The sequence below is a fragment of the Nicotiana sylvestris genome, chromosome 3, assembly GCF_000393655.2.
Source record: "Nicotiana sylvestris chromosome 3, ASM39365v2, whole genome shotgun sequence".
NCBI lineage: Eukaryota > Viridiplantae > Streptophyta > Magnoliopsida > Solanales > Solanaceae > Nicotiana > Nicotiana sylvestris.
In genome coordinates, this window is record NC_091059.1 from 213,913,372 (window position 1) to 213,927,050 (window position 13,679).

The 13,679-nt window shown below is 36.5% G+C and overlaps 1 protein-coding gene across 1 annotated transcript; it reads right to left on the bottom strand.

The window, feature by feature from the left end:
- Nucleotides 1–4,143: 4,143 nt before the first annotated feature.
- Nucleotides 4,144–13,138, bottom strand: LOC104224141 (metal transporter Nramp1). The gene is made up of 14 exons (XM_009775724.2): nucleotides 12,910–13,138; nucleotides 12,586–12,725; nucleotides 10,968–11,046; nucleotides 10,836–10,876; nucleotides 10,288–10,366; nucleotides 10,100–10,204; nucleotides 8,662–8,771; nucleotides 8,343–8,524; nucleotides 8,191–8,260; nucleotides 7,495–7,668; nucleotides 7,274–7,378; nucleotides 6,502–6,633; nucleotides 5,361–5,456; nucleotides 4,144–4,674 (listed from the first exon to the last, which is right to left on the bottom strand). The coding sequence occupies exons 2-14, from the start codon at nucleotides 12,697–12,699 to the stop codon at nucleotides 4,360–4,362; spliced, it is 1,602 nt and encodes a 533-aa protein (XP_009774026.2). The 5' UTR covers nucleotides 12,700–12,725; nucleotides 12,910–13,138; the 3' UTR covers nucleotides 4,144–4,359.
- Between the last annotated feature and the right edge of the window lie 541 nt (nucleotides 13,139–13,679).

Below are 13,679 nucleotides of genomic sequence, written 5' to 3' on the forward strand. Positions count from 1 at the left end.
GTACAACCAAATATTTTGGGTTCAATAGGAAACAATGGCTTAGAGAAAAAAAAATGTTGTTAGGAATATTACCATGAAGTACAGAAGATGGCATACGACTTATTAAAAAACAAGCTGTAGAGACGGCATCAGCCCAAAAATATTTTGGCACTTTCATTTGAAAGAGGAGTGCTCGGCCTACTTCAAGAAGATGTCTATTTTTTCGTTCCGCAACCCCATTTTGAGAAGGGGTGTCAACACAAGAAGATTGATGTAGAATACCATTTGTAGCCATATAATCTTTAAACAAATCCGAAAAATATTCTTTTGCATTGTCACTCCTTAAATTACGAACGGAAACATTAAAATGAGTTTTTATTTCAGCACAAAAAGCACAAAAAATTGAAAACAACTCCGAACGATTTTTCATTAAATATAACCAAGTAACACGAGAATGATCATCCACAAAGGTAACAAAATATCTAAAACCAGTTTTAGAGATAATAGGACATGGACCCCAAACATCGGTGTGAACTAACTCAAAAGGTAAGTCGACCCGTTTATTGACTCTAGAAACTTTAGGAAGGCGATGGTGTTTAGCAAACTGACATGACTCACAATCTAAAGAGGAAATACTCTGAAACTGAGGATATAACTTCTTCAAACTAGACAAGGATGGATGACCCAATCGACAGTGTACATCAAAGGGAGACAACGCAGTTGAACAAGAAATGGATTTCGGCACCTGTGATTCAAGAACATAGAGACCCCCAGACTCAAGACCTTTACCAATAATCTGCTTCGTCGTAAGATTCTGAAAAAGACAATAATTGGGAAAAAATGAGACACAACAATTTAGAGTACAAGTAAGTTTATTGACAGATATTAGATTGAAAGAAAAATCAGGCAAATTTAAGACGGAACTAAGGGAAAGAGAAGATGTTGGGTTAACAGTGCCAGACCCTAAAACATATGAGGTAGACCCATCGGCTAAAGTAACTGTGGAACATTGGGTATGTGACTGAAAAGTGGAAAAGAGTTTAGAGTTACCTGTCATATGATCTGTGGCACCAGAATCAATGACCCATTTGGATGACGAAGAGAGGAGACACTTAGTGGTTTTACCTGACTCGGGGATAGTATTGATAGGAGGAGATGATGACTGAGATGGTGAAATAGTCTCGGAAGTGGCGATGTTGGCATACTGAGATCTTTTGTTCTTATTCTGAAGCTTCACACAATAACGTATGGTATGATCGAGCTCATGACAATAAAAACATTCAACTTCCCCTTGCTTTAGGTCTCGACTATCGCTACTCCGATTGCGATTACTATGACTCCTATTCTTTTGGACGCGGCTAAGAAGAGCACCACTATCGATCGTGGCTGTCGAACCTGGATGAGATTTTTCAGTACGCAACACTCTTGTAAAGGCCTCTTTCAAGGAAGATATAGCAATCCCAGATAAAATCTGCGATTTGGCCCCTTCAAATTCGGGAGAAAGACCAGAAAGGAAACTCATGACCGCCAGTTATTCACGCTGAGCCTGTTGTACCTTCACATCTGGACTAAACGGCAATATAACATTAAGCTCATCATACACCTTCTTAAACTCTGAGAAGTAAGTGGTGAGAGAGCGATCTTGCATGGATGGATGGTAAAATGTCTGGCACACATCATACATGCGAGACAAGTTTCCTTTGCCAGAGTACAAAAAATCTAAATAATCCATTAGATCCTTCACATAATCACAATGAGAAACTAGATCATTTACCTCACTGTGCATCGAATTCTTGATTTGGAGAAATAATTTTGCATCCTCCTTTAACCAGACTGATTTAGTCTCATCCTTGGGTGGATCATCAACCAAGTGGTTCTCTTTGTCGATGCTCCACAAATAGAGACGGATCGTCTTACTCCAATCCATGTAATTGGAACTCATGAACTTATTCTCCGTAATTTTGGACATAATCGGAATGACATCAACGGTAGGTTTCGTTTCAGTCATCGTGCACCCGAATAATAGCAGAATCAAATAGTCAAGAACAGTGCAGTGAAATTTGAACAGTGCAGTGAATAGTGAATAGTGATATTTGAACTATACAGTGAACAGTGAATAGTAATATTTGAACAGTGAACAGTCCCGGAACAGTGATCTTGAAAAATGAAAGTTGTCAGGGAAAAAAAAATTCTGACAGTACTACTTTGGTCGGAATAGTGAGTAGAAAATTCTGTAAAGAAGCGGCCGGGACAAAAAATGGCCGAAAATAGTGAAATAGAATCAAAGCAGCGAAAGACTGTTCTGAACAAAAATAATTCGAACCGGGAAAAAAAATTCTCAACAACAAACTGATGAAAAAACTTCAATGCTCTGATACCATGTTAGAAACCAAAGAAGTTCTATATTTCATATCTAGAAGAGAAGATTACAAGGCCTATTTATAATACTAATTCACCTAATCTATTAGTTGTCATACACCTAATTACACCTACTATACAACTCATATACATGTGCTAGCTATGATGTAGTACATGTGTATACATGTGCTACACAACTTGTATTACACCTACTATACAACTCATATACATGTGCTAGCTATGATGTAGCACACGTGTATACATGTGCTAGACAACTTGTATGATGTTCTTTGGAAGGGCAACGTAAGGCTAAGTAACCGATGTCAGTGCGGTTGCTGTCCGCCAATGAGGTCCTCGCCGCACGCTAGACTAGATTGTCAGTGCCGTGCGGGAAAACCAATGTCGTGAGCAAATTGCGGAAGCTGAGAGAGAATTGGGTTTTGAATGATGATGATGATTTTATTGATGAATGAAAATGCTGATTACAATGATGCGGTGTCGAGGGGGAGAGACACCAGAAAATGCTTGCTTGAAAATGTTTGATTGTTTGGTCCCCCTTAATAATGCTTAAAAAAAATAAACCAACATTACAAGACTAGCCCTAATAAAGCTGTAGAAGCACACTGAAATGAAAATGATGAAAACTAGCCTATGATTACAATGAAAAGGACTTAGATTATTACAAGGAAAAACTAAGTCCGATGGCAGCATCTTTGTCTTGCGGGTCTGCGCGCGCGTTGCTGTGGGCGCGCGCGACACTTGATGTGCTGGCCTGAGGCTGGGCACTGGTGCTTGGCATCAGGGTCTGTGCGCGAGGCGCTGCTGGAATGGGCCTGCAGCTGGGCGCTGGCGAGGCATCAGGATCTGCGCGCGCGGCATTGTCAGGGCGCGCGGCGCTGTTGTCATTGGCCAGCCCTTGGGCGCTGGCGAGAGGCATCGGTGGGGCGACAGAAGCGCATGCGCGCTTGTCACTTGGCGCAGCCAAGACCACGGGGCCGACCATGGCGCTAGGCATTGTGAGGCTTGCTAGGCCGCTATGGGGCGCGGCCAAGGGGTCATGGGGCATGTCTGGAAAGCAGCCCATGACAGTATACATGTGCTAGACAACTTGTATGTCAACACTTTCTATATTTAATTTACTATTTTAGCCCTAATGAGATACTCCTTCCGTTTACTTATATTTGTCTATTATATTAAAAATATACTATTTTTACTTTTATTTGTCTACTATACTAAATCAAGAGAAAGACAATCATTTTTTCCTATTTTACGCTTGCCATTAACTACTCATTCCCCAAATTATTTTTCAAGACTTTTGAAAATACTATCATTATCTATACTATATTAAAACACGAAGTTGTACTTCAATTTATTAATTATCTATACCGATGAGGAAGCTGTACTTCAATTTATTAAAGAGGAAAGAAATTACCTAGACAGAGATCACTTTGTCTGTTTGTCAGCATGTACAGTTGAATTCTTGGTTAAATAGAGAGTAAGAGATGGAAGACAGGAAGCCAATCTTAATTACCATCTAATACTCTGTTCTTGCTTCTCGTTTAGTCCTTTAATTATCTTAATTACAAAAAAAGTCGGAATTAAAAATCATCAAGCAAGTCAGATCGATAAGTCCAATAATAGTCAAATAATAAGAGTATCGCGTAAGTTATGTTGGTTATGTGACATATAACATAAAATTTATCATCACAAGACATCACCTTAAACAAGTTTAGCAATGAAATTAAGGAATTCAACTATGACAAAATTCAACATTAAGAAAATCAGAGAAATTCAAGACTAAGGAAATAAAGATAATAGAGCTAATTTTATTCTCATATTTGGCCTGTCACGAGGCATCAAGAGCTCTCTATATATAAAAGTCTATATGGGTAAAACCAATTCTAACATTACAACTATGGATCATTGGCAATAATGCCCAAGGACAACAGGTAAGATGAAATGAGTTCTAGCTGAATTGTACACAACACAACAGTATCTACCTCTAATCCTGCGATGAACATGTCAATTAGTGGTCCTCTGCTGAGGCAACTGCATGCGCAGAATGTCCTCTCTAGGTAGATTGTTTGATTCAGAAACTTGTAAACCTTCTTGCCCTGTAAGCGCCAGAAGGTGCGTGCTTTCCTTATTTTTTCGGATAGCCAAGTACAAGATACTGCACAGATAAACTAACAAACACAAGGTGCCTAATATTCCACAAAGAACCTTAACCGCCTTTCCTAAATGGCTATCCTTGAGAGAGGTAACCAACTTCTCTGCTAGATAATATATATTTATTCCCATGATTAATGTGCCAATAACCCAGGTTGCTGCTGAAACCTGAAAAAAGTTTTAAGCACAAAAATTGTTTAGTCAATGTGGAGCAAAGGTTGGACAGCTTTGCTAGTACTTTTACAATTGGAAGCGCTTACTGCACGAGATAAGAAATTAGCTACACAAAGAAAACAAATCAACAATGCAGGGAAAACTATTTGGTCAAAGCATAGGCATAGAACAGACTGCATATACACCTGATAGATTTTTAAAAATACTAATACAAAGGTGATTGGCCACTATGGCCTAACATAGTTCGCAAGGAAAAAAGAGCCTGTTGTCCTACTGTTGAACTCCCAAGTTTCTTCCTGATGCCCAATGTGTTTCAGTTTGATGCTATGCAAACTTATGATAAAATGCATAAACATGCACAATGCAACAAATAAACCTCATGAAAATAAAATCAACGTTTTGCAGTTCTGCCATTCATATTTGCAGATTCTGTATTAGAAGTTGACTATCCTGATCAAGAGAGAAAGAGTTTTGCACTAATAGAGACTACGGATCTGCTTCAGTTGACCCAACCTTGACATCGTAAAATCAGGCATTCTTGCAACACTCTTGGAATTAGCTGTTATGCGTTTTAAGTTATATTATTTTCATTACTACTTTTATACATGAAATCTGCAGTTTGTCATTGGTGCTAGGGATGTAAACAGGAATCAAAGAAGTGCATCAGGATGATTTCTCACCGCAACTGGATTTACATGTGAACCCATCTTGGTTTTACTGCTTGTGAATTTGAGCAATGGAATCAGAGCAAAGGGGAGCTCAAAAGATAAGATCATCTGCAGAATACAAATAATATAGTTGGATTAACATAAACAATTTAGAACATAGCATGAAACATTGTCAGCTGTGTAAAAACTGCAACCTCAATTTTATAACATGTTTGCATCATTAGCAATAAACTTTATTGTTAGTATTCTATACCAAATTTAGTACCTAGTGAACCGATGGTAGCTATACAGCAAGTATGTGTCTGTAAGGTTCCTCTTAATGAACCAATCAAAAGTAAAAGATTCATTGTGCAACTAGGAAAATGAGTTGGGCGGAGCAGAGAGATAAGCCACTTGAGCAACCAGGAAAAAGGAGAGAGGGCTCTGAAACATTATGAGATCTTAAAAAGATATAGCATAGTTCCAGGAAGGTCAGAATCAACTCCAGCAAAAACCTTCTCTTAATTACTCTGTGGGTCAGAATTAACTCCGCGGGAAAGCCCCAAACCCCCTTACCCCGTTTTAATAACTGGTGAAATAAAAACACACTCAAGGACACGTACCAAGAATTTGGGCTTGTTAAACCTTCAACTAAGTATGTCTCGACTCTTGTTCTCAAGAACATTACCTGCTCAGTTTTTCATCTTCTCTATTAAGGTTATATAATCGTGTTCCAAGATTGTATGGTAAGAATAGAAACATCTAGAAAATGACAATCGAGTTGTGCCAGCTCAAAAATGCACATGTTTGTTCCACTCCGAGCCAGTCTGTGGTCAGTCCTACCCATAGTCCTTTTAAGGAGATCAATTTCAATGTTAATTATCAAACTTGTGACAGTCCCTATAAAAAGATCAATTAATATTTTAGTGTAACATTTAAAAACAACTGGCATAAATGGTGGTGGTCTTAAACTTAGATCCACAATATCAAACGGATTCAGACCGCCTCTTAATTTTTTGAGGGTAAAGGGAACATAGGCCAAGATCAGGCAAGTCGAAAACCAGACGAGCCAGTTGTAAATTTTACATTATTCAATTTCATAACACAAAAGAAATTCCACATGATGGCCAGTTTTCTAAGGACTGTATGAAAAGCTCGAGTAAGGATACTTTACCGAAGCAATAATGATCAAGTCTCCAGCCCCAGCAGAGCCTCCAATAAGTGAAACAATTAAACTTGGGACTATAGCTAAGCTACGAGTTAAGAAGTTCCTTATCCATGGCTTCAGCCGTAAATCAAGAAAACCCTACACAAACAATAAAATAGAAGTGTAAACTAAAGAAACAAATATTAGTTGCCCAATTTTGAATATTTTAACTTTTTACACCACTTAAATTAAGATATTGATCATTGATATTGTGAAGTTTATGACATTCGCTGTGGCTCTCCTACGCCAGATATACAAAGAGCTTTGATTTTACATTGAACCTATATTAATCATGAAAGTCCACCAATCAAGCACCAACTTTCGATAAACCTACACGGGTTCTCGAAACAGAGCACTTATTTGATTTAACTAACAGTTATAGATTATAGAGCCTCATTTCTCTCCTAGTTTTAGGATACAGTAAAAGATACAACATTCACTGAGCAGTGTCTCAAGTTCTTTAATAAATTAGGAAATTGGCCTCTCTGTAAAACGAGGTAATCCCAAGAAAGGAATATGGTATGTATTAAACTATTACCACTTGAAAAATCCCAAGTAGGTAACATGTACTTCGAATAAGAGCAATCCCCTTATGTTAAACATTTAAGACACAGATACATTGCAAAATATTTTTGTTTTAGATCTTAACACAAGTAGAACATAGATGATCATGTTATGCTTTCACATGTTTAACAAGAATATCAGAAATGATGAGAGAAATGATATAGCATGAGATCACCTGCATAACGTATTGCCCGGCGTATGTCCCAGTTATTGTCGAACTCTGTCCCGATGCTAGTAAAGCAATTGCAAATAGCTTGGAACTCCAGTTCCCTAAAACATTCTGTTGGTAGTAAAGGTAAAAAGAACATTGTCATGAAGACTTACAAAATTATAAAAAGCATGAAAAACGTAGAATTTAAGTGAATAGAAATTATCTGACAGTATGATATCACATACTTGGAGTAAAAAAGAGGCTTTGTTCAGGTCTAAGTCCTCACACTTCTCCCGGTCATCTGCGGTCATAGTTGAGGAATTGCAGACAGCACCACTGACTGAAATAACTGATATGTTGATAAGAAATGCCACCATCAAAGCCAGACCACTTTCGATTAGATAATATCTGCATGCGTCCTGTAAATTATTTATTTCACTAATTATGTCAAACAAGCTAACCTATAACATAATCATATATAGAAGTGCTAAATAAAAAGAAGATTACAAGGTTAAAACGTTAAGGGTGTCCTTTTTGAAAAAGAAAGGAGGGCTCTTTAAGTCAAACAATGTCATATGGAGTAACCCATACAATTTATAGGTTGTTCACCACCCAACTCAAGCATTAACTTGCCTAACCACACAGTTAGTGAACTGAAAAAGAAAGTGACAAGTGGCTTAACAAATTATTGATATAAAACTAGGGACTGACAACATATTGCAGACAAAATGACTATTCAAGTTTATAGTATCATGATATGACCCCTAAGCATCAATGCTAGAACGATGCTACATGATTCACAGCTAACATCGACAAACAAAGGATATTCAAAATCTCTCTATGTTTTATTTTCTTAGTTAGATGTGTGCAGACACTGCATTATTAAGCTAATGCATTATAAGGATTAGAAGAAATATGAGGTCTTTCAAAACGAAACATACTCTGATGCCATTGACAGATCGAGGAATTTTCCTGGAAAGCACCAGGGCTGAATGGAGGAAAAGATTGTGCCTGCAGAAAGTGAAATTATCAACATAACAACAGTAGAATCAATATCCCATAAATAGTATAGAGAACATCCGTCTGAACTTACGGCATAACCATAGCACCAAGTAGGGAAATAGCAAGCTTAGTTGCACCACTCCCTTTGAGTTGAGGAACAAAAAGCCCATGGAGAACTTCTGAAGACTCCGGCTTTGCATATCCAAGCTCCACAAAAAAGCATACAGCTATGGTAAGTACAAGGAATGCAATCAAGAATTCAAGTTTCCGAACCTGTAATATCAATGCAGTTCATGTCAGTTAAATCAGTGCGAGAATGATAGGAGAAACAGAAATTTTATTTAAATAGACTCTCTATGTTCTAGTAATGGTTGAGCATGGGATTTCACATGTGAATGATATATCCATACCCCATACTGTTGTAATAGAAGTAGACCCAAAGTACTCAGCCCTGTGATCAGCACACCACACCATATTGGTATTCTGAACAGCATGTTTAAAGCAAATGCTGTCCCAATAACTGCACAATTGAAAGAACACTACAATAAAATGAAATGCACTAGATGTCCACTGCAAGAGCTGAAACTTAAGTTCAAACAACAGAGAGGGTGGATGATGGACCTAATGAGTGAAAACATAATGAAAGCGAAAATGTTAACAAAAATTTTACTCCAGTTTAGATGGATTACTCAGATTGGAGCTAGAAATAACTTATATCAATATTTTATGAAATATAACTAGAACAATATTTGACTCTGCCTTCCACTTTAAGAAGGTGACCACCCCATAAGGTGTATAGTAGATTAATAGTGATCTCAGGCATATCATTTTGACATTCGCCCACTTGTGGAAGAGCTACTTTTCTTCTGATATCTCCGTACCACAGTGGCGTTTCACATGAGACCACATTGTGCTTAAGCTATAAATAGTTCATAACCAGATATTTTCCAATTTCAACATGCTGAAGATGCTAAGCTATTTCGGCCCTTTCAATTTTTTGATAATCTACAGCTACTTTTGCAGTACAACTAGTCAATAATCGACGTCCTAAAGAACCATGTTGGGCATGTTATTACCACAAATTGTATAGCTGAAGAAAATAGCATTTTGTCCAACTTTTTTCTGTCAAACATTTATCGCATGGGCAGTGCATAAAGATATACTTTTCCAGTTTGAAATAGAATAGAGGCAGTGGAATATATAAAAAGATGAAGTAAAAGATAACTACAAAGAGGGAATAACCAACAAATGGTCACTAAGGCTTCCCATTTCTTAATCACAATTTAATTCTTTAGGTTGGATTGGCCTTTCACATAAATTGCTAGACACTTAAACTAAAGTTACTCGCCCTAGGTGAGCAAGTTTAAAAAATTACTTCGGCAAGAGAGGAGTTTTTGCTTTCCTTGAACCTATGCAAACTATGGAACCAGTCTTTTTCTCATACAACCATGTGGACACTTGTAGTGACGACAATGCAAAATTGAAATAAGAGGTAAAACTAGCAAAAGAGATAATGTCAAACAAGGAATGACGAACAAATGACCATCATGAATTAATATTATTTTTTCCATAATTTATTTCTTTATGTTGGACTGGTCATTCACGCAACTGATAGATAATTAAACTAAAGTTACTGGCCCTTTGTGACATGAATGAGTTTAAATAACTTCAGTATGAGAAATGATTCGTTCCTTTCCTTGAAAGTCTGCATATTCTAATTACTCTTTCTACTTAAACAAGCACATGTCAGAATTAAGAAAGAAAGAAAGAAAGAAAGAGGTCAACTAATGAATTTGTATCAAGAAAGATTTGAAGTTCACATTATGTCAAATTTGGGGAACCGCTTACCCTCAGGAATGTCACATGCCACAATAGCGATTTCTGCTATGATCCATAGGATGAAATTTGGCACCTTTGGGTACTCCTTTCTACAATGCTCTGCTAAATGCTTCCCTGTAACAAAGCGAGTACATTGTTATCACCACTATACTACTGCTTAGACTGACAAGAATATCAACTAATCCAAAATCATGAACCTGTAACCACCCCTAGATTCGCTGCCAAGGATTGGATCACAAGAGCAGCAAAGGACGCCAGTAAGATTATCCAAAGCAACTGCAAAACAAGTAAGAGCTTTGTTACATAGATTGTAGATTAACAGAACAAATGAAAAGATGAGGAACAGCTCGTAAGGGACTTCTTAGGATTCACATACACAAGAGTAAGAAAGTAATTGCACCTCCATAATTCAATTCAAGATAGATAGAAAGGAGAATGCCGCTGACAAAGATGAGTGACTTTCCCCTATCACTTAAAGGTTGGAAGAAAAAAAAAAATCCCACCGCCTTATTTACCAAGCTATTAGATAAAACAAGGCCTTACATGTTTATTCGAGATTGAAGACTAGTTTGAATCTGGAAGAAACTTGGTGTTTAATACATTACGGTTCAATTAAAGGTATTAGAAATCTCAGAAAAAATTCATTCTGCAGAAGAATTTCTAAATGAATTATAGTTGTACCCTAAGGATTACTATAGACATCTGCACACTTGATTATGAAAGATAGAGCAACACAGATACACACCCCATATTTGTATTGAGCTCCAGCTTGTAAATCAGTTTGAACTGCAGAGCACATTGTAAAGAGAAAAGAAAAAGGTTACATACAGAAATAAAATAAGTGATTAGTAAATCCAAATTCATCACCAAGACTTACAATTTCCAGGATCGATATAGGCAATACAAACAAGGAAACCAGGACCAACATATGAAAATATGTTCTTCCAGCTTTTCTTCTGTAAATACAAGGACATTCATCAATTGATTGACACCACGGATTATATACCGACGTACTCCAACAAAATGAAGCAACTAATTCCAGCTGTATGTAACGGACAAGAGCCACACCAGATACATTGAAGAGCTAGACATGATGTGAGAGGAGACAACGGGTTACAGGATTTAGTATTACCAGCTTTTATTCTTCACTATATAAGAAACAAAATCACTCAAAGTAGAACTATGACAGAGAATTCATGGAAATTAGTAAGATCACAAAAGAACTCCAGCGAAATATCTTGTCACATGCTTGCACTGAACCAGAATTGGAAAGATATGCTGCATGGCAAGATATCAAGCAGAGAACATGTTATTACTAATAAGTAACTTCTAACAAATTTCGTCATCTTAAATTAAGATTTTACTCTAGTCATTGAATTGAGAGATTTTACATCATTGGGTGCACTGGTAACTGGGCAGTGTAAGTAGCTACAACAAAAAAGAAAAAAAGAAAAGAAAAGAAGCATAGACGATTTCCTAAAACATTTCTGGTGGAAACATATTTAGATGTAATAAAATAGGATCAATAAAAATAGGATGGCAAAGAGAAGTTACAAAAAAAAAGTATCATATAGAGTTCAGATAATGGTAAAAGGTTAGGAGCCAGCAAATGAATATTGTCAATGGTTATTACAACAACAACAACAAGAAACCAAGTGAATTCCCACAAGTGGGGTTTGGGAATGGTAGGATGTACGCGGCAGAGAGTCTATCTTCGATAGACCTCAATATTGTTAATGGTTAAAACAGCAAAATGAAAGTGGTAAACTTGGAACTAGTAAAAAGAAAGTGAAAGTCCTATACAATAAAAGTCCTATGCAAGAAAGACAAGAATCCTCACTTTCCAACCTAAAATTTACAGAGCAACTACACAAAGTAAAAACCATCTTCAAAACCACAGAAATAGATCTGTAATTTGTACTTTAAAATGGGAAGGATAAAAATAGGCATGTATATTAAAGGCCCTTTGAAAATTGAAAGAAATCACGATGCTGTTAACTTTCCATCTACCAGTCCTACAAATTTTCTCACAACCGGGCAAACTAAAATACGGAATATCCAACAATGAAAAACATAAGCACAGTACAAAAATTATCTGCAAAATAAGATATAAAATCAAAATAAAGAAAACTCAATTATCTCTACTCTCAAGTAACATTGCTTGTTCATAGCTCCAGCTGACAACAGTTTATAGGAATATGGCATATGTATTAATTTGAGCAGTTAAACATACTCTTTTTAAAATAATAAATTCTTAATTAATTACTGTTTATAATAGTTTTGTGTAGTTTTAAATGCGATTATTCCAAAAAAATTGTAAAAGAATTGATGTGTCTCATTTTTTTTCGGGTTCTAGATTGTCACTCTCTTTTAGGATAGAAGTTTTGAGAAGAGTGTGAAAAAGAAATATTTAACATAAGACAAAACAGAAAAAGACACAACACATTCGGAGAAAAGTTAAAGGTGTAGGGGGAGAAAACTCGTAAAAAACTGACATCGGGTACAACAATCTGATCATATTCGATATCATCAATCAGTGGCTGATTGGAAAGGTTCTTGTTTGCAGTGTTTGTCATAAACTGCGGCTGTGGGGACGAGTTCGCCGCCATCTTTAGGACCAGTAAAACAGAGCACTCTGTTCCAAAACAAAAATGGACTATATTAAAAATAATTTCTATCAACAAGTTGGCTGTAAAACAGGGGAAACCCAGATCCAAAAAAAACAAATAAAAAAATAAAAAAACTAACGACGAAGAATGCGCAACAACGCCATTTGATACATGAATGAAGAGGAAGAGAAAGAGAGTTGAGGAAAATACCTGCGAAAGCGAGTGAAGCGGAAGAGGAAGAAGAAGCAATGGAGCTTTTATAAAATGTGGAGAGAGCAAAAGAGTGTCAAAACAAGACAAGGAAGAGCTTTCAGGTTTTTCAACACTCTACTTTACGTCTTCTCCCAAATTCTCCGCCATCCTTTATAACTGAGAGAGAGTGAGTATTTTAGTAATCTTTTCTGGTTGAAGTGGGATTCCCGGACCATGTCACTGCGCTGAGATTGACACTTAACGCCCTCTCTATTTGCCTATATTGGGTTACTCTAGTAATTCCGGATTTAGTGGACTTTAACTCCACCTTACTTTCATCAGATGGACTGCTCTCTCCCGTTCACAATAACAGCTTGTTTGGATGGTTATTACACGTCATTTCATAATGTATCGTATCTTATCGTATTGTATTGTATTGTATTGTACTATATTGTTTGATGAATGCAATGTTGGGATAGATTGTATCATTTGCTGTTGTTTCATGATATCATACATTAACAATATAAAGAATAAATTTGTAATATTATAAAGATAAATTATGATACGGGTTAAATTAATATAAAAAAAGGTAGGGTAAATGATAAAATAAAATAATTTAATAATAGTTAAGGGTGAGATAAGAGAAAAAGACAAGATAACGACGCAACCACACCAAATCGGTCGTTACATAAAGTGGCACATTTCGTCGTTACGTAACGACGGATTTAACGATACGATACAATAAAATTTAAGTAACAATCAAAACAAATATCGTATTTAAAGTAACA